Genomic DNA, 27,660 nt, shown 5'->3' with positions numbered 1-27,660 from the left:
CAGCCTACAGTTTTCATCGAAACTTCCTGAAACTTGGCATATGTATGTAAAAATACCCTGCGCAGACAGTAGCCATCTCAGATTTTGCAAATTCCCCCCAGAAAAAAAGTTATAACGTCAAAATATCTCCGCTAATGGAATCACCTAAAAAATTATCTCTGAAACTAGGCAAGCTTTTTGAATTATGTTTGTGGGAATCGAACAGGGCAGTAGCAGAGATGAATTACCGCACATATGAGACATCACTATGACGTCATATTCGTTTGTATGACGTCATCATTAAGAGTACGACGATCTTAGCTCATTTGAGCTTGTTATTTCCAGTTTTTACTGAATTATTGTTTATCCTTCTAAACCTCCAATATTCGTCCCCTACTGGATTCAACAGAGGGGACTATAGGTTTGCTCTGCATCTGTCTGTCCATCTCACCTCTTGTTTTCTCGACTTTTTTCCCATACCCTTTACCATATTTCACTGAAACTGGGTACGTGGCCTTATCATGATAAGTTACAAAACAAGTTCGAGTTTCAGTGCATTTCATCAATTTTTCACATTTATGCCATTTTTGGACTGAGAAAATATCACATCGGTAGGGGATATGTATTGCAAAGCAATTTTCGCACTTGTTTTCTCATGCCAAACATCATTCACACTTTCAAATACATTTAAAAATAGAAAACACTCGGTAGGGTGCATACCTCCACCAGGCTGATCAGTTTACATTTTGTATCCCACTAATAGGCTGGATCCCACTCATCTGTATCCAGACCTTAACCAAAATCTAACTGGCCTGTTCTTGTCACCTACCAAAATCATCCACAATGTTTTGTTATAATCTGTCACAACCTTTTGAAATATAATGCCATATATCGTTTTTCGCCCAATCTCTCATTGGCGAAGAATCACATAAACAATTAAAAAATTCTCAAATCTGGATTTGGATCTTCACCAAAATCAAATCGATTTGTCATTGTTTCAAACACAAATTATTCACAAAGTTTTGTCTTAATCCATGTATAACATTTTGAGATATCATGTTATATATTGTTTTTGGCCCGATCAATCAATGCTGAAAAATCAGGAAAAATAAAAAGAAACATATGGTGGTACATTCAAAGAACACTAACACCATGCCAAAAAAAAAATCAATCCTGCAGCACGCGACATCGCCGGGGCGCTTTCAGTGCTCGGTGATGCAGCCTTGCAACACATGGAGTCAGAATTGAGAGTGAGCGGTGTACAATAATTGACTGATAAATTGATTAATTACGTAATTAAAATAAATAAATAATAATTTTCAATTATATATTACATAACTAAAATCACGTAAATAAAATTTCGTAATTTAATTACGTAATTAAAAATAAATTTTCAATCAATTGCCGAATAGTATACCTAAACCACCACTGGTTCATCCAAATCTGTAACTTTTTAAAAATTAAGTAATTAATCGAAAAATGAATAATTAATCGATTAGTTGATAAATCAAAAATACTCTTTGGAGGCAAATCACTTCATCACTGTCATGTCCAAATATCAGCTCCCAAGCTCAAAAGGCGCCTGAGATATTGCCACGATGAGAAATAAAATAAATAAGTAATTGATAAATCGATAATAATTGAGCAATTAATCAATTAATTGATTAATCAGAAAATAAAAAATAAAATATTTCGCAAAGCATATCTTCATTTTTTGTCCCAAAAATTTCAGCTTCCAAGCTCAAATCGCCCAGATATCACCCAGACAAGGAAGAAATAAAATAATTAATTGATTAATCAACAAGTCACAGTACATTCAAAGTACACTGCCCCATGTCAAATAAATAAATAAATCCTCCAGCGTGCTACATTCCTGGGGCACCGAAGGCACCCTAACAATGCCACCGAGTAGCACATGGAGACGGAATTGGGAAGGAGCGGTGTACTTCTGAGGGAAATGTGTACAAATGATACTTAGTTTATGTGTACAACTGTGCTTCTGCAGTAAATATGTACAAAAGTTGTGTGCAAATGTACTTCTGAGGAAAATATGTAGAAATGATACTTACTCACCAGACAGCATATGGAGACGGATTTTGAGTGAGCGGTGCACAATAACTGATTGATTAAGTGATTAATTGCATCATTAAAATAAATAATAGTCGTAACATAATTGATTTCTCAATAAATTGCCGAAAAGCATTTCCAACCCACCACCGTTTTATCCGAATCTATAACTTTTAAAATTAAGTAATTTATCAAAAAAATGAAAAATTAATTGATTTATCAAAAAATCAAAAATACCCTTTATAGCCAAATTACTTGTTCACTGTCATGTCCAAATCTCAGTTTTCAATCTCAAATGGTTCCCGAGATATTGCTCCTTGAGAAAGAAAATAAATAAGGAATTACTAAATCGATAATAATTAAGTAATTAATCAATTGATTGATTAATCAAAAGATAAGAAGGACCTTTTTGCCAAAGCACATCTTCACTTTTGTCCCCGAATTTCAGCTGCCTCGCTCAAAGGATGGCTGAGATATCGCCTAGAAAAACAAACAAGAAAACAAGTGGAGTGAAAACAGAGTACTCCCTTCCTTCAGCAACTGGCGATGATGTCATGCATCGCCTGCAAATGGAATTGGGAAGGAGCGGTGTACAATAAATCAAAAATGCTCTTTATAGCCCAATCACTTGGTCACTGTCATGTCCAAATATCAGCTTCCGAGCTCAAAAGATGCCTTAGATATTGCCCAGATGAGAAATAAAATAAATACGCAATTTAAAAAATCGATAATAATTAAGTGATCAAATGATTGATCAATCAAAACAACGAAAAAATAAGGTTTTTGCGAAAGCACATATTTACTTATGTCCCCAAATTACAGCTTCTTAGCTCAAAGAATGGCTGAGATATTGCCCAGACAAACAAACAAATGAAAAATCACTCATAGAGTGACACTTGGAAAAACAGAATGAAGTCGAACGGCACTCGGTGGAGCGCATACCTCCACCAGGCTGAACAATTTACGTTTTGTGTCCCACTGATGGGCTGGATCTGAACCAAAATCTAATCTGCTTGTTCTTATCACCGAACCAACTCATCGACCTAGTTTTGTCATAACTCATCCACAACTTTTTTGAGATATCAGGATATACATATAGTTTTTGGCCCTATCTATAAATTGAAAAAATTATGCCTGTGTTGACCTGTTGACCTTCGAAATAATTGGTGAATGAATTCACAGACCTCATGTGTAAATCCTGTTCAAATTTCAAGTCAATCATGTGCAAATTGAGGATTTTAGAAAGTGATCCTAAGTTGTTGAACTTTGGCCTATGTTGACCTTTTGGCATTGGCTGACCTCAAAAATAATTGGTGGTTTTATTCAGTGAGCTGATATGAAAATCCTGTTCAAATTTCAAATCAATGGGATGAAAATTGACAATTTTAGAAACTTGGCCAATGTTTACCTTTTGACTTATGTTGACCTCAAAATAATTGGTGTTTGAATTCAGTATGCTGATATGCAAATGGCCTTTAAATTTCAAAGACAATCAGATCAAAATTGGCAATTTTAGAAATGTGACCCATGTTAATGTTTTGGCTGATGTTGTCCTTTTGGCCAATATTGACTTCAAAAATAATAGGCGGTTGAATTCAGTGACCTGACATGTAAATCCTCTTCAAATTTCAAGTTAATCAGATTAAAATTGAGGATTTTAGCAAATGTGGCCCATTTGGCCTTTTGGCCTTTTTTGACCTTTTGGCCTGTTTACCTCAAATTATTAAGTGGTTGAACTCAGTGACCTGATATTCAAATGCTCTTCAAATTTCAAGGTCATCAGATTTTATTGAAGATTTTAGAACCAAATTGGCCTTTTGGCCGAGGTTGATTTTAACAATAATAGGTGGTTGAGTTCAACGAACTGATATGCAAATGGTCTTCAAATTTCGAGTTAATCGGATTAAAATTGAGGATTTTAGAAATTTGGTCCATGTTGACCTCAAAAATAATAGGTGGTTAAATTCAGTGACCTAACATGTAAATACTCTTCAAATTTCAAGTGAATTGGATGAAAATTGAGGATTTTAGAAAATTTGGCCCAAATTGGCCTTTTGGCCAATGTTGACATTTTACCTATGTTTAGTGAAAATTAATAGGTGGTTGAATCCAGAGACCTGATATGCAAATGCTCTTCAAATTTCAAGTCAATCGGATGAAAACTGAGGATTTTAGAAATACCACCTTAGTTGTTGACTTTGGGCCTATTTTGACCTTTTTTTCCATGTTGACCCCCCAAATTATTCGATGGTTGAATTTTCTGTCAGAAAATATAAATTGTCTTCATATTTCAATTCAATCGGATGAAAATTGACAATTTTAGAAACAATTAAAAAATTTGGCAGATGTTGGCTTGACCTTATGGCCTATGTTAACCTGTTGACCTAAGTTAACCTCAAATGTAATAGGTGGTTGAATTTATTGACCTGATCGGAAAATCTTGTTCAAATTTCAATTCAATTGGATGAAATTTGAGGATTTTTGAAAATTTGGTGCAAGTTGGCCAATTGGCCTATGTAGATCTTTTTGGTCTAATGACTTATGTGAAACTTCACAATGCTCGAATGTCACAGGGATGTTGACATTAATCTCCAAAATTTTTGGTACGATCTGTTGAGTGGTTTGGCTGGAGGTTAGAGGACAGACAAACCAACAAACCAACAAACCAACAAACAGAGGCGATCAACAAACTTGTCCAAAAAAATATAATTTTGCCAAGTAACAAACAAACAAACAAACAAACAAACAAACAAACAAACAAACAAACAAACAAACCAGTAGGTGGACATGGGTTGTCGATCAAGTCGAATTTAGTCGTTTTTCAGCCATTATGAGCCAACAAAAGCGTCCATTGCAACGGTTCTTTCTCACACATGACTAGGACATACCATGAACCTACCATACCAGTTTCATGTATATCTGACTCATAGTCTCTGAGATATAACGAACTTCGTTTTTTTATTGTTTTCGACCAGGGTTCATTCAAAGTCTATCTTCTCCGACAGTTTTCATAGGATCCGGCTGGAAATTTTTGACAATATGGCTGAATGTACTGCCCACAGTCGCTCGTGGCCCGATTTTTGATTTTCGAAAAAATAAATTTTTGAGAATTTTTTTGAAAATTTCAAAGGTCCGTTGCGAGGCAATGGATGGGTCCACAGCAACGGTTCTCATTTGCACACAACTAGGCCATGGTATGAACCTACCAACCAAGTTTCATCGAAATCACCATTGTATTAACGGAGCACTGGACCGAACAGAGGAACAGAAAGACATACAGACAAGCCGGCAGGCAACATGGCTGCTCGCTCTTGATGGAAAACTGGGCGACGTGACCAGCTAATATTCATGTACATGCTATCAATCAATTTAGCACAATAAATATGGTTATCACAGCCCTCTTAGTTTGCGCCCATAAACCCGCCTTGTGAAATTTAACGCTTGTTTCCAAAGAGATTCTAACAAATGGCAGCCCTGGTAATTCCATTTATCGATTCACTCAAGATTTTATTTTTTTACATGATGCTGTAAGACATTCTCCTTGGGCACAAAAAAACAGGTCCCTCAGAGGTCCAATTTCGGAGGTATTGATTTTTTTTTGTACAGTCCACAATAAGTGTATGATGTACAATGAAGTATTTGAGCAGTTGCTAAGCAACAAAGGTGTGCATAGCAACCATTCATTTTGTGTACATGCTGGCCACATTGTACACATTTCACCCAAGTTTTATCAAAATCATACTCTTTCTATTATAGATATTCTCAATTAACGGTTTCTGAAATGTTCGACATGTACTCGCCAAAAACCTATCTCCTACAAATATTTTTTGTTCAGGCTGCAAATTGGCATGAAGGAAGCGATATAGATTGCGCACAGAACTCTACACTTCGATTTTTCGGGGGGGATTTTTTTTCGATTGTTTGACCACTTTAAAGAGCCTTTGCTATGCCATTGCTTGAGCCTGGGGTCCCATATTCGAAAGCACACGATTCCCAGAAATATTGGTCCTACCTACCAAATTTCATTGGAATCGGTTGAGTGGTTTAGCCCCAAGGCTTGACCAAAGTTTCACGGACAGACAGACAGATGGAAATGTCCAGAATAAGGGTGCTCGAAGAGCAGCCAGACAGACAGACAGACAGACAGACAAACATATCGACGGAAATACTGATAATAAGGGTAGACGACATTGACAACCCAATAAAAAAATCACTCATTGAGCAACACTTGGCGAAACGGAACAACACTCCGTGGAGAACATACCTCTGCCAGGCTGAATAGTTTATATTTTGTATGCAACTGATTTTTCGTGGATTCTGATTCTGGACCTTTCCCAAAATCGAATCGGCTTGTTCTTGTCACATCACCAACTCTTCCACCTCGTTTTGTCACAAGTCATCCACAACTTTTAGAGATAACATGCTAAGCATAGTTTTTGTCCACTTCCCTCAATGATGAAGAATCACCTGAAAAATTATCGAATCCGCTTCACCAAAATTCAAATGATTCGTACTTGTCACACACCCAAGCTGTCCACCAAGTTTCATCTGAATCCATCCTCAACTTTTTGAGATATCATGCAATATCGTTTTTCATCCCATCTCTCAACAGTGAAGAAAAAGTTAAACAATTATTGTATCCATATTTGGGATCGGATTTTCACCAAAATCGAATCAGTTCTGCCTTGTGCCACTCCCAACCTGTCCACCAAGTTTCGTGTGAATCCATCAATAACCTTTTGAGATATTGTGATATATATATATATATATATATATATATATATATATATATATATATATATATATATATATATATATATATATATATATATATATACATATATTGTTTTTTCCCCATCTCTCAACAGTGAAGAATCACTTGAAAAATTCTCGAATCTGGATCCAGATTCAGATCTTCACCAATTCGAGTCAATTAGTCCTTTTCACACACCCAATCTGACCACAAAATTTCATCGGAATATGTCCAAAACCTTTTGAGATATCCAACTCAAAGATAGACAGTCAATCAGACACACAAGCAGACAGGGGTGAAAAGATAATATACATCCAACTTCGGTGGAGGTTTGGTAGGGGGAGGGGGTTGCATTATCATTAATCCTACCATTAATTTGCAATTGGTCACTCATGGTTTTGAGGCCAATACAAATTTTTATCATGGGCCCAAAGTATCGAAAAGTTACACATATCGAACAAACAGTTTCAAATGGAGCACCAAGCCACTCTTCGAGCATTTAAATTGCATCAAATGTCACAGTAAATGCGAATTGTTTCTCCCAGCTTCCCGGCTCGATGACAGAAGACGCCATTTTCATTCTTGCCGTCTCCACTGTTACCGCGTTTAGAATCCCGTGTTGGACATGGGCAACTTGCTCGTAATGTTAATTATTGGTTCCATTGCTCATGTGGAGAGGTTTAAATATCGATATAATACAGAAGTATCACGAAGATCGAAAGCCTTTACTGATGCTTAAAGAAAGTGCAAGTTATGAACATTTCAAAGTTTCCGTTTTGACTTGTCAACTTAGCTCAAGTTTGATTTCAATCCACAGCATCAACCAGTGTTATTCTGAACTTAACTCCACATAATACAACTGATTGCAGTCCATTACTAACACAAGGACCATTCAGAATTTACATCCTGACTGACTTGTTGACAATTCATTGGGTTTCTCTTGCAAGCTGATCAGCCAGCCTTGCTGGGATTCAAAACCCCAACAAATCTGTTCACATATACCAGCATAGGCCAACAACCACTGATCAGTTCATGAACGTTGCCCAACAATGAATGAACTAGTTTTGCATCAACAACTCAGTAAAGCCTGGTATTGGCTTAATGGTTAAGGTGGTTGGCTTAAGATCCTAGAGTCTTGAGTATCAAGTCCACATATGAGCTGTTGAAATAAAACCAGGTGGGATGACACAGCCTATCATCCTTCTGAGGTCGGCAAAATGAATACCGGCTTGCTGGTAACAGGGAGCTTTGCATCATCCGCAAAGCCGCGCCCCCAGAAAAAATGATGCAGCCAAGGAGCCACAGGCTGCATACAAATAAATAAATAACAACTCAATATTGACCCAAAATGGGCTAATATTAATGGACAATGAATTATTATCAAAGTAAATGTGTGCAAGCATTCTTCTCATTTCCACTGAATTATCATGAATGCAAGATGATGTCACAAAATTAATTTATTCTTACTCTTACAGGTAAGCTATGCTTCAACCTGTAACTGCTTGAGTGACAAGTCACGTTTCCCATCTTTCTTGCGCACAACTCCAAGTGCATATCACAGTGTTAGAGCCATTGTTCAGATGGTTCAGCACTTTGGGTGGCTCTTTATCGGATCCATTGCAGTGGATGATGATTTTGGACGAACTGGACAAGCCCAATTTGTAGAAGATGCAGAACAAGATGGCATGTGTATTGCTTTCAAAGAGTTTCTACCAAGAGTGGAAGATGCAAATGAACTGCAGTACCTTGGTAGGCAAATATTTGAATGACGGTTTTGTTTTACTTTGATATGCTAATTTATTGCATGTTTTATACCTGAAAATGTGCAAAGATTGATTTAATGCTTTTTTACTATTCTTTAAAACAGTCAATTGCTATCACATTAAAAAAAAGATCTTGGTGTTTGCAAACACTTGCTGGCAATTGGTCAAAACTTTTTGTACTAAGATGAATGGATAGAAAATGTTGATGGATGTTAAAAAAAGTCAACAAATGAATGAGAAAAAGATGTCATCCTGTGCACGATACTTGCAAAATCCACCCTTCTCTCCAAAGGGTGCCATAGACACATTAAATTGTCCATTTCATTCAGAATAAAATGGGCAATCTTAATCAAAGCTCAGGTCAATCGGATGAAAATTGATTATTTTTCAGAATGAAATTGATTTTAGAAGTTTGACCTTGAGTTGACCTTTTGACCTCAAAAATAGTTGGTTTCCAAATTCCGTGATGCACTATGCAAATCTTGTTCAACTTTCAAGTTAATAGGATTTAAATTGATGATTTTTCAGTTGAATGTTGATTATTTTAGAAGTTTGACCTTGAGCTGACCATTGATTTTTTTTGACCTCAAAATTGTTGCTTTTCCAATTCAGTGATAAACCATGCAAATCTTGTTCAACTTTCAAGTTAATAGGATGTAAATTGATGATTTTTAAGTTTTAAAATTGATGTTTTTAGAAGTTTGACCTTGAGTTGAACTTTGACCTTTTGATCTCAAAAATAGTTGGTTTCCCAATTCAGTGACGCAATATGCGAATCCTGTTCAACTTTCAAGTCTATCGGATGAAAAATGATGATTTTAGAAATTCCACCTCAAGAGGACCTTTAACCTTTGACCTCAAAATCAATGGGCTTATCAGATGATATTACCTCCAAAACTTGCTAAAGTTTCATAATTTCATAATGATCATTTTATAATTGTGACCTGTTGACAATTGACAAACAAGCAGACAGAATAACAAAATCGGTTGTCCAATATACTTGAAAAATCTTCAATTTTGAAAGTTACAAGAAAAATGTCGTGCATAGCACGATACTTGCGAAATCCAAATGAACAACAGTTGCCACAGAAACAGTAATTTGGTAATGAGGAAAATTTGATCTATCATGTGTTTTACATGATGGAATGATATGCATAACAAATTTGGTTAACACATTTTCTCATTGCAATCTTATAGGTGTTTTATATGTTTTGGATGACATTGACCGTGATTGTTTACCAATTTTGACCAGATTTAATACACATAAGTTGCATCAGTACACATATACGACGCATAATATACTACATATCATATACACATATATTACACATAAGTTGCATTCAGGATATCTTGAAAAATTCCTGAGGTTTGGCAAAGATGAAATCACAAAAAATAATATTCCCATTTGATTATAATGGGGGTGAAATTGTCATGGAGACCGTTTTATATGCCACATAGGACTTTTCACTATGTTTCCAACCAAGATGAGCAGAACCTGAAAAAGAAGAAAGAGAGGTTAATTAATTATTTCAATTTTGCACCCTCTTTCTTGGTGCTGTGGCGGTTTACCAATAACAGTAAATAACCATTCCTTTCACGCCATGAGGTGCATAGGGCTGTCGAGGCAGCTTCATTCGGAAAGGAATGCAATATCCAGATGGATCACCCCTCCGACGCAGTACACTCAAATGGCTTATGACCCAAGGAAGCTGATACTCACATTTCCAACATTGGAAGGATGACAGGCTGAGTACCTTGTGTTAGACAGTAAGGATCACCTGGTGTTGTTTCAACAGCACAACATGGCTCAAACTCAAGACCCTCAGATCTTAAACCAACCACCTTCACTGTTTGGCCAACACCAGGCTTTATTTTACAAATGGGGGGGGGGGGCTTTTCATTATGCTCGGTGACCTTCAAGTGTGACTGCAGAAGACCCTCAGACAGACGATATAAAGGTGTATTTGTGTTCAAAGGGTTCTTATGGGTATATAGGGTCTATAGGGTCCGAAAGGGTCTTCATGGTCTTAAAGAGTTTGCAGTCTTAAAGGGTCTTATATGTTATTGCAGTTCTTAAGGGTCTTCGGATTCTCAAGATTCTTGTCTAAGGTCTTGTCTTAGAGGGTCTAAGGCAGTGGTTCTTAACCTTTTTACCACCACACCCCCTCTAGTAGTTGGTCCTTGCCTCCAGGCTCCCCTCACATCTTCAACCAAATTATTAAAAATCCCTCCTGAATTTAAAGTAAAAACAGAAAAAAAATGTGTTTTTAGTCTTTTATTGAACAAAGAATTCTGTATAAGCAACACTCATATACACAGCATATTTAATGAGATGACATTTACTGAGATACTTGACATTGCTTTTTCGCCACCAGATCTTGAATACGTGTTCGAATGCCAGAAAGAGCACAACTCAATCTCCTTCAACATTTAGCTTGTTTATGTACTTGGTCTTGAGAGCAACGAGCGTGGAAAATGGAGCTTCACAAAGATCCGTTGATCCAAACATTGTCAGAATCCGAAGAGCTTGATGTGAGATCAAAGGGTAAACGGGAAGGTACATGACCCAGAACGTCTCTAGATCCAGTTTTTTGAAGTATTCTTCAGCCGAGGCGTTGAACTTTAACTCAAGAAACTCCTCTTGCACTTCGTCTGAAATATCAGCTACTTCACATTGATATGGGTTTCTAATGAATTCCCAGGCTTCGTGCTTCTCCTCTATATCCGGAAAGTATCTGATGAATTCTGCTTTCAATTCAGTCAGATGAGTAAATATTTGTTTCTTTAACTCAGAATCAAGGTAACTGTGAATGAGAGCAGAATCCAAGTAAGCAAAACTGCCTGTATTTCCATCCTGAATTAGACATTTCCAGAGGTCGAGTTTGGCCATGAAGGCTCGAATGACGTCATGGTGCATCATTATGTTGATGTTTTTCCCTTGGCGTTTGAGGTTGATGGCATTCAACGCTTCAAAGATGTCCACCAGGTAAGATAGAGATAGCAAAAATCCTTTAGAGTGGAACTTGTCATGGAGATCTGCGTTCTGCTTCGAACCAAGAAATGCTGCCACTTCTTGTCATAGCTCATAAAGCCGTCCAAGCATGTTTCCCTTTGAAAGCCATCGTAGGTTTATGTGGAAAAGCGAGGCTTGATGTTTAGAATCCATATCCACACACAGCTGTTTGAAGAGACGACTGTTTAAGGCTCCAGCTTTGAGGAAGTTGACGACCTTGATAGCCAAGTTCATGACGTCCCTCATTTCAGCAGGGAGAGTGCTGGATGCAAAGGCTTCACGACAAAGGATGCAGTGCATACCTATAGCAGATGGACTTTTTTCTTTCACTATTGTTATGAAACCACATTTCAAACCAAGCATGGCCAGAGTTCCACTCCGCTCCCTGCGAGTCCCACGACAGTTGATTTTCCTGGAAGAAGTTTAATACCACTTGAAAAATATCCGTTGCTGTTGTATAACTTTTCATGACATGGCAGAAGAGCATTTCCTCTTTTACATGATTGCCTAACATGAAACAAGCAAACATCAGTAGCTGAGAACACTGAGCAACATCAGTCGTTTCGTCCAACTGGATGGCAAATACAGAAGAAGCTCTTACTTGGTTAAGAACTTGATCTTTGATGTCTTGAGACATTTCATCGATCATTCCTTTGACGATATCGTTTGATAGAGAGATTTTGAAAAGCTTGTTTGCACTATCCTTCCCCAGAACGAGCTCTGCTGCACGCAGTACACTTGGTTTTATGAAAGCCTCTCCGATGTTATGGCTCTTTTTGCTCTTTGCAATTTACATGCCAATCTCATAGGACGCCTCAACAACCATTGAAGTCTGTTGCAGATATGCTCCACTGCCGTCCATCTTAGCTTGCTTCAAGGACTGCCCTTTTGTTTCAAAGAATGCCTTGGGTTTGGCAGCTCGAGCAGGATGCATTGTCTTTAAGTGGCGTTGTTGGCCGCATGCCATCATTACTCAGAGTATTGTGGCATATTACGCACTGGGGTACCTGTGTGTCACCCTTTTGGAGGTGTAATGTACCAGACATACCAGATATAGTGATGGAATGTACCAGACCAATGGTCTTGGAGAATACTCGGTGGTCTAACAATGAGAGTGTTCACTCTGAGCTTGGGCGATAGGCTCCAGGTAGATCAAATCCATCTGAGTCGTCCCAAAGACTTTAAAAATGGGACAAGCAGTTTCTCGCTCAACATTGAGTATTTTAAAGGATAGAGCATGGACAATCCCGATAGCTTGTTATTTATGGGGATGAGGGAATTCCTCCTGAGAAAATTCCCCACTGAATGTGGTGCAAGGCAATGACATTGTTGTGACGTTGCTGGTACCCAGAGTATCCTGGGAAATGAAGTCACTTACCCCAAACTTAATGGCTGTATTCCTCTGTATATCTATGTGAGAGTGTGTGTGTGTGTGTGTGTGTGTGTGTGTGTGTGTGTGTGTGTGTGTGTGTGTGTGTGTGTGTGTGTGTGTGTGTGTGTGTGTGTGTGTGTGTGGTGTGTTATTGACAGCTCCAAAAGGAGCCTTAATTCTTGTATAAAAAGGACAATGTGTGTACATGCTATTAGTACTCATTTTGTCGACCTCAGAAGGATGCCATGATGTGTCAACCCATCTGGTGCTATCTAACAGCACAACATGGGCTCAATCTCAAGACCCTAAGATCTTAAGCAAGCCACCTTAACCATGAAGTCAACACCTGGCTTGATCCAGTATTAAGATTTGGATATTACTGCTCAAGAGGAAGGGATGTGGACCGATGACAAACATTTTAGGTGACCAACTCGTCACAGACAAAACATCTCAATATATTCGTTTAATTGCAAACGTAATAATTCCAATCATCATTTATCAACTTGAAATGTCTCTAATACCTTATCCATGAGTAAAATTAAACAATCAAGTTTATTGTTCTGCAATGCTTCTGTCAAAGCCCTCTGAAATAATTCTGTTACCTTTGGTGTTCCTTGTTTGGCTTCTGACAGCATAAATTACATTTTGATAAGGGATTGCTGTTTGTCAGTGGTAATGGCAAAAGTTTCGAGAACAAAAAAAATGCCTTTGTATTCAATAGTTATAATTTCAACCTCCTGGCTTAATTTATATGATAAAATGTGTCATATTTCTTTGTGAGACTGAAGTATTAGATGCAACCATTGCTTGCAACATGAATAACAGATGCAGAAAATGTTTTACTGCTTTTCGGGAACAGAAATGAAATGGAAGGGCTGTAATCAAACCTTTCTTCATAGAGTGACTTCCATAAAATTTTGTCGGGAAAAAAGTGATAAATCTTTACCTTATCACATTTTTCAGGCAACATTGTGGCACACACAAAATCACAAGTGGTTTTGCTTTATATGGTGTATGCTCACATTTATACTTTTGCTGAAGAACTTCTGAAACGCAACATAACCAATAAGATATGGATAGCAAGCATTGGCTGGGCTACATCAACAGATATTGGAATACCACGATATGCTGGTTTATTTGAAGGGACTCTTGGCTTTGAAATTCGCCGTGGAAGCATCACTGGTTTGCAGGATTTTTTGTTCAGTTTATCACCCAAAGCAGAGAAGCATCTGCCAGGATATAATAAAATGCCTGAAGGTTCAAGTCTACATGAAAATAATCATATCTCCAAAATATTGTCCCTTCAGAATCCATCTTCAATCATGCATCAAAGTGCCTCACATACTCAAGCATTCACACTTACAGAAAAAAATGACCATTTTGGATGCATAGAATCACAATATAAGAACAGGCTTGGATGGACAATTTTAAATTCTAAAGTTAATAAGGCAACTTTGTCAAATGTCTCGAACAATAAGAATGAAATACTCTGTCAATTACAAATGCCAAATGATGAATTAATATGTAACAGCTCAATTCACTTGGATCTATCAAACTACAATACAATGAATTGGTGTTGGAGAACAAAAATATGCAACATTGACAGACTGCAAAGAGCATTATGTGATCCAAAGTGGAAAACAATGAATATATGTCAAAGAGCTGAACCGAATAAGAATGACAAAAATATCAAATCCTTTGGGCCAGATTTGATGAAAAGTCAATCAGAAGAGATAATGTTCACACCAAGGCAGTCATTGAATGATTTTCTTTTGGAACTCTGGGAAGTTATTTTTAACTGCTCATGGAGCCACCAACAGAAGAACCAAATACTTTGTACAGGTCGTGAGCGCCTTGAAGAAAGCAATTCCCCATTCATAGATGTCTCGCAACTCCGGTACTCTTATAACACCTACACGGCTGTGTATGCAGTGGCACATGCACTTCACAACTTGCACATGTGCGTGCCTGGCAAGTCTCCCTTTGTAAATGGATCTTGTTCCACAATAACAAATTTTAAACCATGGCAGGTAAGACCTTAACCATTTATTTTCAAGTCCATAAGCTCAAAAATCTATAATTTAAGGATTTTTAAATTGGTTATTTATTCTTTTTAAAATAAATATTTGAGGCTGGTGGAGGATCGACAAAACAAGTACGTATCAGAATGGAGAAAACAGTGGAAATGTCCCTCTTGAAAGCACTCTGTGACTGAAAGGACATGGGGGTGGGGGTGGAGACGCAGGGAGTAAACAAGCTTGACACCTGCATAGACTCTCATTCACAAAAGTAGACAGAAAAAGTGGGGAAGAAGCAGAAATAGAACAAAAAAAAATTGAAGAGGAGAATGAGGCAGCAAAGAAAACCTGATAACCTTGACATCTGGAAAAGATTGGCTTTGGGTTGGTTAATGACGGTGGAAAAGATCATGGTTGTGGATGGGGGTGGGGGGTGCTGAGATGGTCATGAACAACAGTTGTGAAGCAATGGAGGGAAGACTGAGATCGAACAGACTGAGGAAGTTGGTTTCACAGGTGAGAGAAAAGAGGAAGGACTGAGTGGAGGTGAGAAGTGAGCCTTGATTTCAGGAGTTTCACCAGAAGTGGGTTACTGGCAGACCACGTGCACCCTACATAGACCAGGGGGAGAAGGGGGTGAGGATAGAGGGATAGAGGATGGAAAAGGCAAAGAACAAATGAACACAGTGTATGCTCAATTTTATTAATGTTTGTTGACCTCTTTATTACTCTCATCAAAAACACCGACTTCATCTTCAGATCCAATATGCTTTGTTGATTTGTCCTATTTCTTAGTGTTGCTGTTCTTTGCAAAAAATATTATAAAAGTAAATTAACTTCTCTCACGATGATGAAGAATCTCATGGGTATGTTTATTCAGAGGATGGTACTTTCATGATTTATTTATGGATATTATTGTTTTTGACCTGCACTTCCAGTTTTTCTCCAGAGGAGCACAATAAGTACATTTATAAAGTTATTATTAATCCATATCTCGATTATGATGAGCAAAAGTATGAAACGCAGCTTTAACCCACTGTAAATCATGTGACAATATTTTTTATTTTAACAATGCTTCGGGAGGCCCCTACCCCAGTGGGCACCAATCCCATGTGCACACAGAAGCACCAAATTAGTCAATCGAAATGATCAACAGGTGCCTCACTGTCCTTGGAAAAAATCTGGATAAGAGACAGAAAAGAAAAGGAAGGAAGGGGGAACTGGCTAATATCAGTTATTTATATATTTGTGCTTATTATCCTCATGTTGAGGGCCAGGATTTGCATAAGCATCATTATGATCTGGTTCTGCATCACATAATGTGCTCATAAATACTTCTGCAAAGCAAAGGTGGAAGGAGGTTATGTTTTCACCTCTGTCTGTCTTGTATGTCTGGGCTGGCTGTTTGTTTGTCTGTGAGCATGATATCTCAAAAAGCGAAAGACTGATTCAAACAAAATTTGATGGATGGTTGGATGAGTGACAAGGACGAATTGATTCGATTTTGGTGAGGATCCGGCTTCGAGAATTTTCAATATATTTTTAAATGATTCTTCACCTTTGAGAGATCGCTTTTTTTGGTACCAAATATATATATATATATATATATATATATATATATATATATATATATATATATATATATATATATATATATATATATTCGAGGTTCATAGATGTAACGGGACAAAAGGAAGAGAAGAGACAGGTGTAGAAACACCAACAGCAGAGTTGAAGGCCAAGATAGAGGGAGACTTGGACAAACAATTGGTGTGGGGAGGAATGGGGGGAAGGAAAAGCATGCATAGCATGATGAATAAAGAAGAAGAAAGCTTTCAGAAGCAAAACTGTAAATTTAGAAGGAGGAGGGATTTGGGTGGGGTGTGGTTGTTGGGGGGGGGTTAACACAGGAATAATTAAGATCATAGTTTTGGATTGGAGATGATCTAACGACTAAGATGGTGATGACGAACTGTCTTGCAGACCAGGAGGGAGGAATGAGATTGAAAAGGACGTGGAAGGTGGTTCCACATGCAGGAAAAGTAGAGAAACAAATTAGTGGAGGTGAGCAGTGATCCTAGATTTGGAGCTATTTAAATTCATAGGTCTACATCATTAATTGGATTTTGGGAGTTTCACCAGAAGTGTGTTACTCTGACAGACAGAACATCAATGGACAGAACTTTTGGTCTGCACTGGGACAGGCTGCAAAGCACTGGGAGATTGAGATCTGTTGTATAAACAATATTTATATTATATTATACAAACAATGTTGTATAAACGGCATATTTCAACATTTTCACCAGGAGAGATTGATGGTGGACTGTGTGTGCCCTGCACAAACCTTGGGGGAGGGAGGAACAAGCCATGAAACAGCAGAGGGTGCAAGATCAGAAAGGAGGTTTTGGAAGACAGAGAGACCACCGATCAGACTGTGATGAAGAACACCGACCTATCTGTGATGGCAAAGTGAAAGGCCGATAGATTCAGCTCCATCATTGGAGATTCAAAAAATCTTGAAGGCCTTGTTTTCCATGGCATCAAGCTGAGCAACTTGTGAGGCAGGAGAGCCAGTCCAGAGGGAAGAGCAGGACTGCATCAAGTTGTAGATGAAGGACTGCATCACGTTGTAGGTGGAGAGGAGTTCAGGTGAGAAAAGGACTTTCAAGAACGACATTTAGCATAATATTTCCAAATTATATACCCAGATAAATCAAGAACTGACATTTAGCATGATTCAAAAACATGTAGCATGGTATTTCAAAAATATATAGCATGATAATTCAAAAATATTAAGAATGATATTTCAAAAAATGATATATAGCATAATAATTCAAACCATATAGCATGATCATTCAAAATTATTGTTATGATCATGGGGGTAGATGTAAGGATTTTATGGGGAAGTCAGCATTGTATAGTGTAGCATAGTCCATGGATGAGTAGAAGCATCTCAATGGAATTAAGTTAGGGAATCTGTGAGCTAAAGTGTTACCTCTCACCACATGAGGGGTGGTGCAGTGTTAATTAGCTTCGGCAGTAAAAAATAAGATCCCCAGTACGTGATTGTCCTCTGTGATTTCCCCTATGTTTTGTATATTTCAAGCAGGCCGTAAAGCAGTGGAATGAGTCCCGGAAATGACAGCAAACAGGAAATACCTTCCCGGGTTTGGGGGCGAGCATGCCATGTCCCGGGGGTGGAGGACAGAGAGGGATGATAAGTGAGGAAGGTTGGCTGGTGCTGAGTGAGGAAGTTCCTACTGCATGGAATGAAAAAAGGGAGTGATCAAAGGCGCAGGAGAGGCAGCCGCATTTTTGCACGTGTGGAGTGTTGGAGGCTCCCGTCTGGTTCGGTAGAACATGCAGACGAGGTCGGTGTGAGGACCGCGCATGGCCGAGTGGTCCAGGCGGGCAGTTGTCCAGGTCCAGGCTCAGGCGTCCATGCCCAGGAGTGGTCCAGGCGGGGAGGAGACCGGTGGCCGAGTGGTCCAGGTGGGTAGTTGCGCGCCTGTGCCCTGCGACAAGTGACGGCTCCATTTTGCCTACGTGTTCACATGCTGGTGGAAGCGTGCTTCCCTTTCTGAGTTTGACTAGGACCAGCCCTGGGCGAGGCTGAGTACCAGTATACTTAAAAACCGACATAGCATGATAATTCAAACCATATAGCATAATTATTCAAAAATATTGTTATGATCATGGCAGTAGATGTTCGGATTTAATGGGGAAGTTAGCATTGTATAGTGCAGCATGGTCCGTGGACGAGTAGAAGCATCTCGATGGAATTAAGTTAGGGAATCTGAGAGCTTAAGTGTTACATGTCACTCACGTCACCAGGTGGGGGGGGGGTAGTTTTCCTTTTTTCACCCTTTGTCTGTGTTTGTGTCTGTGTGTAGGAGGCCTCGACCATATGATTTATTTAGTTATTATTGCTATTATTTCATTTGCATGATTGTGTTCATAAATATTTGTGTATTAAATGTGGTTATTTTGAAGAAACTATTCGTGTAATTGTCGTGGGTTCCCGGAAAAACCCCTCTGAGCTGCCCTGGTGCCATGCCCTATGCTGTGTTCCTCCACGTGCTCCTCCTCCTGGGTGGATCACCTCTCCGCCATTACGCTCGTTAACGCGCGTGCATTACTCCCTGAGTCTCGGCTATAGCCATGAAGGAAGAAGCTTTGCCATCCGTCCAAGTATTTTTTTTAACTCTGACCCTGGGCACGACAATATATAACATGACAATTCAAAAAAACGATGTATAGAATATTTCATGAAAATGATATATAGCGTGGTATTTCAAAAGGTTGTGGACAGATTATGACAAAATTTGGTGGTTGATTTGGGTAGTTAATAAAAACAAACAGATTCGATTTAGCTTCAGGTCTGGATGCAGATCTGGCCTATCAGTGTGAGACAACATAAACTGTTCAGCCTGGCATTGGTATGTGTGCAGTTGTAGTTCTTGTAAATGACATTGAGATCCATTAATGAAATTCTCCGACACGTGTAATGCATTTGCAAATTCCACTGAAAGTCTCAGGCAATGTAGTAAAGCATGTGCATTTATACTTTGCAAAAGAGATTGATCATTATTTCAAGATTATGAAAGATTAACATTAAATTTCACTGACCAAACTTACCAACATTTTCAGCTTCTTTTCTATTTACAAAATGTACACTTTACAAACAACATGAATGAGATTATATACTTTGATGAAAATGGAGACCCTCCAGCTATTTATGAACTAATAAACTGGCAGATTGACAATGAGGGAGGAATAGAGTTTAAAGTTGTGGGTGGATATGACTCAACAGCTCCGCCAGACCAACAGTTCCATATCAACTTGAGTAGGATTCTGTGGGGGAGTGGACAAATGGAGGCAAGTTGTTCAAGGCATTGTGAATTGTGTAAAAGTAATAAATCACATAACAATTACAAGTTATCATTTTTACTTTGGGAAATTGGACATATCCATCAACGTTGAGCCCAACTAAATAGTTTTGGTTTTGGAAATATGCTCTGGAGAAGAGCATTCATGTACACATAGGATTCCACAGAATGAATTATTTCTTTAGTTTATATGGTGGGAAGACCTTTGCTCTGTGTCCCCCTCTCACAATATGTGGCCTGACATAACCCCTCATTATTGTGGGGGTTAAGGAGGAGTTGTCCCCACACTCCAGTCTGCTGCTTTCTCCTCAGTTCTTCTCATCTCCTTCCCTAATTGCATTATGGTACCTGTTTAAGTAAGTCTGTGCCAGGGGAATATGTTTTAGAAGTTTTTTTTTCCTCTTGAAGCAAGTTGAAACCAGTTAAATCAATAATGGCATTTACCACACGTGACATGGAATGTTCATTAAATTGACTAAGCCTGTGTAACATGCTGTAATTGAAAACATTCCATTGGAAATATAAATATTCATCCTATATTACATTTGCGCTCTTTAAAAAAAATACATATATCTACTTTTAGTAATAATGATTTATTATGTATTAATTATATTGCCTACATTACTAAATGGTTGCTTTTCGACTTGTGTTCCTTTTATCATTGCTTTCTCATAAAGACTCAAAAAAGAGGGAATGCTCTTCAGCCAAGGTGGATGGGTCCTTACCAAGTTTTGCTGACCATCGACACAGCAGTAAAATGCCAAGGCAAAACCACATGGATCCACTCCTCCCAGTGCAAGAAAGTTAACGGGAGCAAAGGAAACTGCAAATAAAAGATATGAAATTATGTTTTGCAGTTGCTGTGACTTCACTTCTTTTTCCCTGTGGTGCCATGGTCTTTGCAATGCAATTCCATGTTAATTTTATTCCAACAGCACCGGGGGAAAATTCCACTATCGATGTTAAAATATATAAACACCACGTAGACTAAAACAAACCAAGAACACATCCATTCCAACACCCATGCTCACATGCTGCTATTATTCACACTCACCTGACTCCAACACACATCCATACATCTGTACATTGCAAGACACACACACACACACACATCAACGCCCACATGTGTATACTATTGTCAATCGCACTCACCTGCCATATAAGTGGTTTTGGGAAATGTAAAAGAAGAAATGTAAAAGACAATTAGCTGCTAAGAAGACATTAGCTTGCTTGACATTAGCACTTAGTTATCCATCTAACTACAGGTCAGGTCAGGAAAGGGAGCATGCGTTGGATCAGCACGTTGCTGCATCCACTTTCTGCCGGTACTCAAGGGGCCTCTGTCTGGCTATCCCGCAGGCAGATGCCAGGGCCATCCCCATCTCCTTGAGATGCTGATCAGCCTGCTGCAACCACTAAGAACATGGTCAACCCATTGGCCTCCTACACTCATGAGGTTCCCTCGCTGAGAGAATCTGCTTAGCAGGATCAGAGTCAGGAAAACAAGCCACATGTCCAGACAACCGCAGCTGATGCTCATGGACTATGCAGGTAACAAATCTCATTTGAGTCACTCTCAGCAACCACTCGTTGCACACAAAGTCTGACCAGCGACAGCCAAGGATTCTCCGAAGAGACCTGGTACCAAAGGAATTCAGTCGCCATCTCAGACCACTGGTCAAAGTCCAACTCTCACATCTGCAGATAAAGACTGGAAGCACCAAGGACATGAAGACTCAGATTTGCATCCTCCAGCACAGGGACCGGCAGCGGCACACCCCATGATTCAGTGAATCCATGACTCCCCAGGCCCGATACAGACGTCCATTGACCTCTGGCTTACAGCCAGCAGAGACATGAATATCAATGGCAAGGTAAGTGAATCTCTCCAATACCTCAAGAACTACCTACGGCATGCCAGAAACAAGAATAAAAGTAGTTGTTGGGGTTGTACTGACATAACTCATTCAATGAAGAGTGGAATACCATTATGAGCAGAATCTTTTAAATAGAATGAGCGGTGTGGATATTTTATAAGATGGAAGCAACACGAAAATCAGCCTGGTGATGTGGAAACAGTTTCCTGCTACATCAAGACGGAGAAAGGTAAGTTCATACACAAGCCGTTCATGCAGTCAAACAAAAGACACTCCTGTGCACAGAAGGATGAATTGGACTCTCAATGGTGTTGCGAGCCAAAGACTTAAGATTACGTAGCATGGTGAGTGTTTGTATACAGTTTTTACCAAGATATCAGATGCAACTTTGTTGACTTCAAATATGCCACAGAGAAAGGTTTTGGTTTGTTTTTCAGCTTTAAGAAGAGGGGTGTGGTGGGGGGGGGGGAGTAAGAGAGAGTCAATGTTTTGCTCTGCTGACAACATGATCACAGGTCTATGGTTTCCTTTAACGGATAAGATTTAACAAAGGTTGTTTACGACTAAAGTAAAGGTCATGTGTGTATTTTCTTATTGGTTTCTTCAGCATGTATACTTAGCTTTATCAGCATGTATGTTTATAAGTTACTTTTGCATTTTACATGATTATATATTCAATTAATAATCTCGTTTCCACAGTTTCCCCATTTTGTTCGTACAGAACAACGTTTGGATTTGTTCTGTGAGGACAAACCTGCTGAAAATCAAAATTTATTGTCGGCTAGCGGCAGGCTCGTCACCACCACGTCACCCAAACTTGCGCTCTGTGGTGTGTTAACACACTTGCTGGTGGATGCAACCCTGATGGGGGGCCACCAACCTCCAAACCCACAGAGTTGGGGTGCCAGGTGATTTTGGAAGGAATAACCCTGTGCACACTGAACATATACATCCAATTGGCAATTGCCTTTTCCAATTATACTAATCAGATTTAATTTGGGCAAGCCATTCAAATTATATTTTCCCCTGAAGTTTCAAAGGTATCTCCATCATTCCATATCTATACATCACAATCATCCATCTGCTTTTGATTATTTAGCAACAATTGTTGAATTAATTCAAAAGGGTTTTTGTCATTACCAAAGGCAGGAGTGTCTGCACGTTCATATTTTCGATAAGATTCCACCGTCACAGTGTCTCGTCTCAATTTTATACTAGATTCTTCATTTTCTGGGTTTTCTGGATCTTCTGGATCTTCAGGGTCGCCATCGTTACTCGGAGATTGTTGGTCCAGGGAAACTTCATGCGCCACTATTGTTGTTACTGCAGCAAATTTTCTCACACACACAAACATATCATTACTTTTATGCACGCTATGATCACAACAATAGCAATGAACGTCATAAGTCCAACGAACAATATGTGGAGTATCCATGCTCCCCATCCACCAAACATCTTTTCCAACCATGACCCCAAGGTCCATCCCTTATTATCATCATGATATTTGGCACTTTCTGCTTTCATCTTTCCAGCCAGATCATCAATTTCCTCTGAATTATCGGGGATATAGGTACAACAATCTGACCCTATTACTGCACATGTGCCTCCCTGTGCAGCCAATAGGACATCAAGGGCGATACGATTTTGCATAGCAACCATTTCCATTTCGTATGGCAACCATTTCATCATTTTCTTTGGTAAAACCATCAGCAGTTTCATTCGCAAGTTTCTCTGAAGAGGCCGCCAAATTAATGATATCTCTAGCGGCTTTCCCACCACCATAAAATGGAAAGGCTATCATGAAAAATCGTTCAGTTTCTGAAATAGATCTCTTTTGTTTTTTTCTGTGACATGAAAGGTGATTGGTCAAGAATACGAATTTGGGGTATTACATATCCTAAACTATAACGGGCACTCATAGAGCGCATACCTTCGCCGCCACTACTTTTTTTGTTATTGGTATGAGTGTGGGGAACTCGTTTCATATGAATGGTCTTATGACACAAACCACATATCAAAAATGTCATGAACCCCCCCCGACTTTCGGGGGCAACGGACTAAACAACAATCAACTCACGTCGTTTTGGCGAGTCTTCACTCGCAAGCTCGGTGAATACAACGTTTCAACAAGAGAAGGTAATCTCGTTTGATGCTGGTTTCATGCAAATCGAATAAGAATTGACTGAGTTATGCAGAAAACCGCATAATTTTCAAGGGCGTGACCACCCCCCCCAACGACATTTTACCCCAACCGGTGACATGTGTTTTGACGTAATTGTGTCACAAGATTGGGCATTAAATTCTGAACATTTTGGTGCTGGGTTCATGTAAAGCGGACAAGAATTGACCGCGTTATGACAAAAACCGCATATTTTTCAAGGTCGTGACCCCCCTGACCTTTGAGCCCTAACCGATAACAAGAGTATGGGTGTCATTGTGTCATATTGCATATCACAAGATGAGGCGTTGAAATCTGAACATTTTGGCGTTAGTTGCATGCAAATTGAATAAAAATTGACCGTGTTATCGTAAAAAGACGATTTTGACCTTTTTGTGACCTTGACCTTGACCTTTGAACCGAACGATCCCAAAATCTAAACGAATGCTTCCTGGCTCATAACCAATCATCCCACCAAATTTCATGCAATTCGGTTGAATACTTTTTGAGTTATACGAATCACAAGATGACAAATAAATAAATAAAATAAATAAATAAATAAATAAATAAATACACGCCGACCAAAACAGAACCTTTCGCAGAATGCGAAGGTAATAACAAGATCCCGCTACCTGATTGGTAAACACGAATATGGCCTTTGCCCACATACGAAATATGTGCCGTTTAATGGTGCCTGGAGTTTAACGAAATTATTTATTCATATCCTTATATTTATCCTTGTTCCAGGAATTTGTCCCCCAATGGTTACCTTTTCTTCCCCATCTTCAGCATAGTATTGGCATGTCAAGCTCCCCAAGTAAGGTCAATTTCCTTTTTAGCTCGCATGTTCGAAGAACAGAGAGCTATAGCGATACCCCCGGCATGAGCGTCAGCGTGAGAGTGAGCGCCAGCGTGAGCGTGAAAATATTAAAGTTTTTGGTGCAAGTTATTTTTTCCTTCCTAATGTTTTTATCGACCACACTTTTGTATACGCCCGATATGTATATATATATATATATATATATATATATATATATATATATATATATATATATATATATATATATATATATATATATATATATATATATATGTAGGGTGAATATACTGGTTCTGGCTCACTTTTCCCAATGTAAATGAATGGGGGATTTTCAGCGATTCATATTTTTTTTCCCGAAAAATAAACCCCCTTTTTATCCCAAGGTATATTTATATGTCTCCCCTTTTAACCAGGGGACACTTTTTTTTTCAAATAATCCATGCAATAAGATAAAGATTTGTTCAAGTACTAAAGTGGTAATGTGATTTGTTAAAGGTGATTCGAAAGAAATATCTGAAACGTCTAAGCCTCGGGACACTCTTTATGAAATAACCGATGCATATTGTTTAGCTCACTCATTGAACCTATAAAGATTTGTTCATTCTCAAATTCCTTCAATAGTTTAATTTTCTTTGCACAATAATCCCCATCTAAAATATTGAAAAACAAAACATTTGAATCTTTATATTTTTTAAGATACCCCTTTTGTGCCATTATGAAATGATAAACTTCTCTGAATGATCTTGTTTGACCACCTCCTGAGCCACATATCATTTTGAGATTATAGTAAATTGTTTTTTCATTGTTCAATTGATAACCATCAAAGTTTTCAGTCCATTCAAGGACATTCATTTTTTTCTTTACATCCTCCAACTTACTACTTTTTGAATTGATTCACTTATTTGTTTTATTTACCTTTGTTTTAGTTATTTTTTCAATAAGACTTATTTGATATTTTTCACATTCATTATGTTTTCCATTGATATACCAAGACTGAGATTTTCTCCACTCTTTAGTTTGATTAATACTTGGTTTGACCATTTATATATTGCAAAAAAACGCGGCGGTAGCCCTTAAAAAACCCTTACCCATCTTCCCATCGTTAAAACACAATCTATTCTATTCACTCTATCATACAATATCCATATGGAACACAATCTATTCCATTATCTAAAATAAATCTCTCATCATCAAAGGCTCCTAATGCCTTTTTATTTACTTCTTCACTATATATGTTATGTTTATAACTTCTTATTGTATTCATTTTCCTATATTCTTCTTTCTTATTCATCAAACAATTATAATAATTTCTAAAAGTTATTGATTTCTTTATTACATATTTCTTTATTCCCTTTAACCTCTTATCAATCTGATCACCATACTTATAAGCATATGCCTTTGCTCTCAATCCAATAAACTCACTCATTACTTATCCAAACAACTCATCCTTAAACTTACCAATAACCTTTTCATTCTTATTGGAAAATAACTCACTCTTCTTGCTGAAATTACTTGTATCATATACTCCAATATTTTTCTTCATATCTTTATAAATATCATCAGTTTTTATATCTAGGATAAAACTATCAGTGTCCATATACAACAATGAAACATTTTCACCATACTCTTTCTTTAAGTCATTATACAAATAATCATACATCAATATCTTTGATAAATCAAGAACTGCTGTTCCAATATAAATTGGTTTATCCATTACAATACTTTTCTTTTTCATATGAATTGCAGAAAAGTTCTCTGAAAAAACCTCCTCTCTCTCAAAACTTGGTTTATTTATCAATCTCGAAGCTTCTTTCCAAGATGTTGCGAATCTAATGTTTTGCCGGTTTCAAACATTTTCCATAGTCTTTCCAAATACAGCATTATTCATTAATTTATAAAAGTCCCCTTCAAATTTTACTTTTGTATTTGCTCTCATATCTGTATTGAATTGAATATACTTTTTCACCCAAGGACTTTGTTTAAATTTTAAAACTCTATGAATTTTAGCTACTTTCAATCCTTCTCTCAAAAACTGTTTTAAGCTTCTCTGATGCAAAACATATCCCTCTTTATCATAGAATGTTGTTAATAACTTTTCTGTTGATTTGCCTTTAATATTAAAACTTTTATGATAATCACTGAACCATTCTTTCTTTGGGGTTTCTTTCTCACATGCAAAAGGAAGGTCTCTTTATGCTTATTATGAAGATCACTCGGGTACCTCAAATCAACTTCAAAATAATAACCTTCTTCTTCGTCATTTAATTCCTCTTGAGAAGAAATAACAATATTCATCAAAGCCTTTTCATAATCCTTTTCTTCCACCCACTTTAATTTACCAAAAGGCAGAGATTGAGACATTGTCCATCCATACAAATTATTAGCATCAAAATACATCAAATAATTACTATCTTTTTCACTATCATAATTTGGAAGATATTTATTATTTGCTTTAGCATATCTTTTTGAACATACTTGTGATATTCCACCTCTCTTGGACTTCTCAATCATCAAAAGCATATCAACATCACTGATTAAATCTATATCTTGTTTTGTCATTTTCAACATTGCACTCCAAGCTAAACCAGGAGCTGTGAAATAGTGGGCAGGATCGAATCCATAACAATTTTTATTATGACAGAGTGATCTAAAAGCTTCAAACACATCAGCTAACAATAAAACATCTGTTTTTAGATATAAATCATGATATTCTCCAAGGTTCTTTATCTTAAATATTTCCATATTTCTTGTGCGTGTTTATATTCCTTATCACTTATCTCTTCTTCATAAAGGTTATTATAGAAACTTTCTTTTGAAGGAAGTTGTGTTTCTTTAAATCTCATAAATGAATCCATATAATCATAAGGATAAATTCCCTTACTTGTAAGAATTTTCTCTTTACTTTGAATTTCATTCCTTGTTTAAATTTCCTCTCTTGTAAGAATTCCTTC

The 27,660-nt window shown here is 37.9% G+C and overlaps 2 protein-coding genes across 2 annotated transcripts in view; both read left to right on the top strand.

The window, feature by feature from the left end:
* The window catches only part of LOC147034934 (extracellular calcium-sensing receptor-like), a 117,552-nt gene that overhangs the window by 45,633 nt on the left and 44,259 nt on the right, over positions 1-27,660 (top strand). The window contains exon 8 of the mRNA XM_085859560.1: positions 8,275-8,548. Coding sequence (XP_085715686.1) covers positions 8,275-8,548 — 274 coding nt within the window. The remainder of the gene's footprint in view (positions 1-8,274; positions 8,549-27,660) is intronic.
* Positions 13,833-20,174, top strand: LOC147034935 (uncharacterized). Its single transcript, XM_085891469.1, has 2 exons — positions 13,833-14,977; positions 19,616-20,174. The coding sequence occupies exons 1-2, from the start codon at positions 13,955-13,957 to the stop codon at positions 19,946-19,948; spliced, it is 1,356 nt and encodes a 451-aa protein (XP_085747595.1). The 5' UTR covers positions 13,833-13,954; the 3' UTR covers positions 19,949-20,174.

Source organism: Eptatretus burgeri, chromosome 1 (genome assembly GCF_056783735.1).
Source record: "Eptatretus burgeri isolate ZD-2024b chromosome 1, Ebu_testis_v1, whole genome shotgun sequence".
In the NCBI taxonomy this organism is placed as follows: domain Eukaryota; kingdom Metazoa; phylum Chordata; class Myxini; order Myxiniformes; family Myxinidae; genus Eptatretus; species Eptatretus burgeri.
Note: the sequence above shows the minus strand (reverse complement) of the source record. Positions and strands in the feature narration are given on the sequence as shown.